The 7467-nt window shown below is 30.4% G+C and overlaps 1 protein-coding gene across 1 annotated transcript; it reads left to right on the top strand.

Annotated features, from left to right (window-relative positions):
* The first annotated feature begins 2193 nt into the window (after positions 1–2193).
* On the top strand, positions 2194–6598 carry LOC110617713 (ferredoxin--NADP reductase, root isozyme, chloroplastic). Its single transcript, XM_021760680.2, has 5 exons — positions 2194–2418; positions 2624–2680; positions 4465–4797; positions 5323–5542; positions 5905–6598. The coding sequence occupies exons 1-5, from the start codon at positions 2392–2394 to the stop codon at positions 6402–6404; spliced, it is 1137 nt and encodes a 378-aa protein (XP_021616372.1). The 5' UTR covers positions 2194–2391; the 3' UTR covers positions 6405–6598.
* Positions 6599–7467: the final 869 nt, after the last annotated feature.

The following is a 7467-nucleotide window of genomic DNA, read 5'->3' as shown; positions in this document are numbered from 1 at the left end:
AGAGCACTTAACGCAAAACGGCGTAAGATCTATAGAGTGTTATGAGATTGATGAGATATTAACATACAAAAAAGAGTTTTTGGTTTATAGAAATAAAAGTTTAACTAATTACTCTATATGTTAAGTTTTATTAATCTAAGTCTAGTTTATAGTCTAAAATACACCTGATTCGAAACATATACGCTAAAATTTTAAATGAAAAATCTTTTAAAATATGTGGGGATTGTTGTAAAATAAATTTAGATTTCAAAAAATTTTGTGGTCGTTAAAGATTTTATTTGTGTGATTTTTTTATTATTACAAGTATAATATTTAAATCTAATATTGAATCTGACCATTATGATTTTATTATATTATATCGAGATTTTTATAACTACTTATAGCGGCTATTTTTTTCCATTATAAATAATCTATAGCTTTATAAAGAAAAACACTTCCATTATTTTATTTTATTCCTTCTATTCTCTATATTTTCTGCTGAGTTATAAATTAGAAATAAATTATTTGATTTTAAAAATTAAATTTCAAAAGAACTATTTAATTATGGGATTCTAAAATAAATTATTAATAATAATATCAACATGATTTATATTTTATTATTTTATCTTATTTTTCCAATAAATTTTACTTTAAGGAATAATTTCCAACGAGCAATTTTTGAAGGAGATTCTCTTTTGGTTATTAAAGCCATGCAAGAAAGCTATAAATCTATATATTTTTAAATTTATTATAATTGTAACAATTTTTTAAATTTATTTTAATTAAATTTAAATTAATTTATACAATATATATTCTGTGTTATTATTTTTATCATATAAATAATTTAATTAATTAAAATTAAATCTTAATTAAAATTCTAAATAATTAATTATATGAAATTCTCAAATTATTACTTAGTTATCTCTTATTTAAATGAAAATTTTATTTGAGAATTTTAAATAAATAAAAAATTAAGATTTTAATTAAAATTTAATTAAATTAATTAAATTATTTATATAGTAAAAATAATGTACATGAATTAATTTAAATCTTATCAAAATTAATTTAAAAAATTACTATAATTATAATAAATTTAAAAATTAGAATTTTTTATTTAAAATTAAAAATTTTAACTATAAATATAAAAATTTATAAAGTTGTTAATTTTTTAAATCGATATACCAATTTTTAATAATGGTGAGTTGGGTCTATAGGTATTGTACCTTAGTGTATGAGTATTGAGTTTGATCTTAAAAGCAAATAATTATTTAAGAAATATTTAAATCATTTTATAATATTATAACTGACAAATTGGATCCATAAGAAGAGTGGTTGGCTGTAATTTTTTGTCACTATCAAGATGGCTGCTTTGAATAGAAATTAAAAAAAAAAAAAAAAAGAAATTGTGAGAATCAGAAGTTCTTTTTTGACTGTATCTCTACTCCTACTAATTATTATTTATTTATTAATTTATTAGTCACCCTTGGCTGGCTGCTCTCCTTATTTTATTCTCTCCTATTATTTCCTCACAATCTCCAGATTCTCCTTTGTCATTTCCTAGAACTAACCAAATCCTACTTACAGTTTGTGAAAATGTCATGTGATTAGTCCTACCCATATTATTTTGGGTATCAAATATTTTTAAAAATAATTAATAGACAAAGAGAAATTAATTAATTAATTAAAATTAAAAAATCTTATTAATATCAAATTTTTTATGTAAAAATATAATTAAACTATTTATTTTTATACTATTGCTATTAAACAATGTAATATCCCTGAGACAAAACCTAATTTTTATTAGATAAATTATAAATAAGAGGGAGATAATGGTAAATGTGATACTAAAATGGTTGATTAAATAAAAATAAAAATATTATTTAATTCATATATTATAAAAAATTAATTAATTAATTTTTTATTTTGTAAAATAAATTAAATAATTTTAAATTTTATAAAGTTTATAATAGGTTTCGTCAATTTAGCTATAAAAAATTTAAGATATATTTAATATAGATAAATTAATTAGTCAATATTTTTTTATAAAATTATATGAAAAAATCAATTAAATAGTAAAATAGTTAAGATTAAAATTAATAAAAAAAATAATTAATAAATTTTTAGTATTTTAATAATATTTTTTTAAAATTAAAGATATTACAGTAATTAAATAATAATTTTTTTAAAATAAAATAATGGCAGCACTTCACTTAGCAGGGGGAGGAAGAGGCAAAGAGAAAAAGCCCAAAGAGCCGTCCTTTGCCGCTTCTCAAAGGATCACACTCCTCCAAGTACCCCAATTGTCCAAGCTCCTCTTCTATTCGTCATCTCTCGCATGATCCACTCTTAAAACCTATAAATCAACTCAATTCCGGCTTTTTACAACGTCTCTGCGCCCCTTCTGATCTGACCATGGCACATTCGGCAGCTGTCTCGCAGGTCAACATCATGCCTGGAACTCTTCGATTTGATCGAAAGTTACTTTCTGTTTGGTTGATAGGAAAATGGGTGTTACGAGTTTTTTTTAACCCATTTCTTAATGTCTTTGCAACTATACGCAGTTTTGATTTGAACCACCGTGGGCTATTACGTGTTGAGGATTTATTATTAACAAAGTTGATTTCTTTTTTTGGTTGTTTTGCAGGTTTCTTTTGCTGTTCCTGTTGGGAGCGATTCTACCCTTGGTAGATCAGTTCTTAAGGTAATTAGTTCACTTGGTCATAGTTGGAAGATTTGGCCGCTTGGGTAGTGTTTTATGGTGACATCTCAAATTTTCCTTGTGAGCAAGAGCAAGTGCTATCTTTTTTTTTTCACGAGAGATGAACATTTTCTTGAATTGCGATGGAAGTTCAATACTTTGCCCCTTTTAACAATGTAATTATATGATACTTACCTGTAAGCTTGACGTTCCTCCATTTCAACTATCAGAATTTATTGTTCATGTTCGGGTTTTTTTTTCAAAAAAAAAAAAAAAACAAAATCTTTGTACTGATTATTGTAGTATCATGTCATATTTCATGCCCAGCTCATGTTGATGGGATCTAATTTCCTGCAATAAACTGTTGTTTGTGCTTTGAAATATTTCTTAAGTGGTTCATCAGATGTGGGATCATGACAATTGGGGGAGGGCTCAGTAGTTCTGACGAGTCTTACAGATAGTTTAAGGGTTTTTCATTACTGATAGAGAAGGGTACCCAAAAAAATCCTAAGATTTGTTTTCATCTCTCTTCCTCCCTTTCATTTTCTTGGTTTTATGCTGTTATGTTGGATCAAGTTTTTAGGTTGTTGCTTATGATTTGAGGTTAGCTATTCCTAATTCTAAGGTACATGTTGGCTTGATCCTGAAATGGGATGAAAATGGAAGAATAAAACTCAATTCTATTCTGTAGTTTTGTATGCAAGGAAAAGAGTCCAATACTATGATTTTGATAAATCACTTTCAAGTATAACTTCTTAAATTCTCCATTTGCAGCGTTGTGTATTCTCTCACAAATGGAATTTGAACAGCATTTCCAAATGATTTTATTTTCATTACATTTCATTTCTGGGATGAACAATCTCATCCTTTTTTTTTTGGGGGAGGGGGGGGGGGGTTGGCAGGGCAGAGAAGGGTAGTTGGAGTTGGAGTGGTTTGAAAAAAATAATTAACTAGATTGCTAATTGGCTGACAAATTTTGTTTTGGGAGACCTTCATTTCTAGTTAGCAAAACTTTATGCCTTATAGAAATACAAAACATTATGTCTTTGGCTCAAGACATTTCATCTGTGGTCTCAAGCTTTTGGCTTTAGAAGTTCGGAACTTGTTTTCACTGTTTTTTGTTGCTTGTGAATGATTGTTTGAATCACAATTGTTGATTTGTATGTAGGTTTGTTTATATTGAATATTTGCCTTTTTTTCATGACCATGTCTAAATTTATTCTTTAGGACCTTTGGATATCAAGAAGACTGCTTTCTTTCTTCTTCTTTTTTTTTTTTTTTTTTGGAATTCTGTTTGAATGCTATCATATAAAATTAAATATGTGTTGCTGTAGTTCCTTAAATTCTTTTGTAGTCTGCAACTTGTTAGTTGTTAATCAAATACTGCAAAATCCTCTGTTAATTAAAGTTGCTGACCATGATCACATTGCTTCAACAAGAAGCTAAATTACTGGACAAATCCCGATCAAAGAGATATTGTACCAGTAATTACTTATTTCATTAATGGATGTAGAGGTGTGTGGACTGTGGTTATATTCCCTTTGTTTGATACAGCGTTTTGTTGACCATTTTCAACACTTTTGTTGATTTGTTACCTTAGTGATAGTAATTTACTTTTTGAGTGTATGGTATATATTTATTGGTTGTTGCTTTTTACAGTGCATCTTGGTGCAATTCTTAAACTGATATACTAATGACATGCAAGGACAGGAATAGTCACCAAGTCTATCTTATTTTGTGTATGTACAAAATTAGTTCTCAGTGAAATTGCACTTACTTTGTTGCAGCCACACATTATAAGCTTCAGCGATAAATCATGGGGCCCTTCATTAGCTTTGGACTTGAAATCAAGGAATGCTCGATTGCAAAATCGTTTTATAGTTTGCATGTCAGTGCAACAAGCCAGCAGATCTAAGGTTTCAGTTTCACCGATAGAATATGAAGATGACAAAGAGCCTCCATTGAATTTATACAAACCCAAGGAACCCTACACAGCAACTATTGTATCTGTTGAGAGGCTTGTAGGACCAAAAGCTCCTGGAGAAACATGCCATATTGTGATTGATCATGGTGGCAATGTTCCTTACTGGGAAGGACAAAGTTACGGTGTTATTCCTCCTGTAAGTTGCATCAATTATAATATCATTCCTTACTCTTTATATGTAATGCTTTTTTTTTGTTTTTTATAGATAAGCTAAGCACCTCTTAGTTGGTTTCTTCTTCCTCTTTTTGGCGGCGTTGGTTTAGCTAGGGGATTAAAAACTTTAATGCTCAAAACGAGTTTTAGTATTTCTTTGATGGATGAAAATTGACTAGGAGGTATATGCATGATTGCATATACTCTTATTGTAAGTGTTATCCAAAAAATTTTCCTTACTAAATATGATAGCCTTTCTTGTCAATTATTGGCTTTCTTGGCTCTCTGTTTGATAGATTTTTTTTTTATTCTGATCTTTCTTGGTTGAGATTTTTTTTATTCTGTTCTATTTTTTTAAATAATCTTTCCAAAGTGTGGTCACAAATTACTATCTTAATTCCTCATTCATTTCCTAGTTTGTGTTGGCATTTTAATCTGCAAATATGATATTACTTGTACTGAAGTTTCACAGCTGATTTTACTAATTGAACGTCTGTTTGTATTGTAGGGTGAAAACCCGAAGAAGCCAGGGGCACCTCACAATGTACGGCTCTATTCAATTGCATCCACCAGGTATGGAGACAATTTTGATGGCAAGACAGCTACTTTATGTGTTCGTCGTGCTCTTTACTACGATCCTGAGACTGGAAAGGAAGACCCTTCAAAGGGTGGTATATGCAGCAATTTCCTTTGCAACTCAAAGCCTGGGGATAAAGTTCAGATCACTGGTATGGCCTTAATAATTTTGCATACGTACTAATAAGAATCCCTGAATTTCCCCATAATCTTATCTTTTAGTTGTTTGTTTACTTTGCATGTTCTATTCTTATATGTTTAATCTAGAATTTTACCTTTCTAGTTCCTCTGCAAGCTAAGGAATCAATCAAATGGACGTTTTTTATGCATAATTCTTGTCTTTGCTTATTTGAGCAAATGGATGAGACAGGAATGTGTTTGTTTAGGGATTTAAGTATCGTGCATGTATTGGGAGATGGTGGATGTCGATTGTGCGTCTGGGTAGCAATCGTTAGTGCTTCTTCTTCTTTGTTGTTTCGATTTCTCCTCTTATGTAACGCTATAATTTTGACAGGACCCTCTGGAAAGATAATGCTTTTGCCTGAAGATAACCCTAATGCCACCCACATAATGATTGCTACTGGTACTGGTGTGGCGCCTTTTAGAGGCTATCTCCGACGAATGTTCATGGAGGATGTCCCTAGGTATAAGTTCGGCGGTCTTGCTTGGCTCTTCCTTGGAGTAGCAAACTCTGACAGCCTCCTATATGATGATGAATTTACCAAGTATCTTCAAGACTACCCAGATCATTTTCGCTACGACAAGGCGCTTAGCAGAGAACAAAAGAACAAGAGCGGAGGAAAGATGTATGTGCAGGACAAGATTGAGGAATACAGTGATGAAATCTTCAAACTACTGGATGGTGGAGCTCACATTTATTTCTGCGGGCTCAAGGGAATGATGCCTGGGATTCAAGATACACTGAAGAAAGTCGCCCAGCAGAGAGGAGAAAGCTGGGAGCAGAAGCTCTCACAGCTCAAGAAGAACAAGCAATGGCACGTGGAGGTGTACTGATCTCGCGTATTGTTAACCTCCCGTTTCTTCAAACGAGAAGTAGCGATCCATACGTTAGTGAATGTAGCATTTCTCCATTGTTGTTTCGTCAGCTTACCATGAACTCAGATTAGCTGTTGCCATTCATCTGTATCACTAAATAATCAAATGATCTGCATGATTAAAACAGATTAAGAATCCATTTGGTTTTATAATTGTGAAGTTTCTTGTATTAGGTGTGTCCAATGAACTGTAGTGATCTGTGCCTTCACAGGCATAGCTGCCTTTCTTGCGTTGCAATGTGTGACCCTCCTTCACTTGAGCGCCCGCTGATCCAAAACTCTACTCAGGTGTTGGGGCATGGGGACTCAGGAAAGCGACGTGACAAATGGCTGGGGAATTTGTCTTTTCTCTCAGTAGCTGGTACTGGAAAACAATTCAGCATCCAGCTGTGTTCGTTTGGGTATTGGCCCTTGTGCCTCAAGCAGGGCATGATCATGTTCTTAATATCATAACTCATAAATCATGTTCTTGCAGAAAGTTGGACTAATTCCGCCATTTTTATTCTCCATTGAAGCAGCAAAAATTGAAAATTTTTACTCTGTTTTTCGTTGCCGGTCATTGTTTGCAGCACTTAAGACTTCCTCCAACTCTCTTTTACTAGAATTTTTCAACATCTTATTATTCCTTATTGGTCAGTGAGAATTTTCTTTCCAATTCTAAGTTTGAAAAGTTTTTTAAAAAAAAAGTTTACCTAAGAAAATAAGAATATAATCAAATCAATTTGAAAATTTAGTTTAGTTTTATGTTCTTTATTATTCAGTTTAATTTTAATATTAAAAAATTTGATTATTTTGGTTTTGGTAAATTTTAGTTCAAAAAAATTTGATAAAATTGTGATGAAACGAAATTAGTCGGTAATACTATATTATTTTAATAATGTACATAGACAAATATTCTAATTAAAATTAAAATATTTTAATTAAATTTTAAAATATTAAAAATAAAATATAAAAATAAAAAAATTATTAAAAATTCAGAATTAAATTAGATGAATTTAATTTAAATTAGTTTCTGTCCGACT

This window comes from Manihot esculenta, chromosome 6 (assembly GCF_001659605.2).
Source record: "Manihot esculenta cultivar AM560-2 chromosome 6, M.esculenta_v8, whole genome shotgun sequence".
Lineage (NCBI taxonomy): Eukaryota > Viridiplantae > Streptophyta > Magnoliopsida > Malpighiales > Euphorbiaceae > Manihot > Manihot esculenta.
This window is presented reverse-complemented; position numbering and strand designations above follow the sequence as displayed.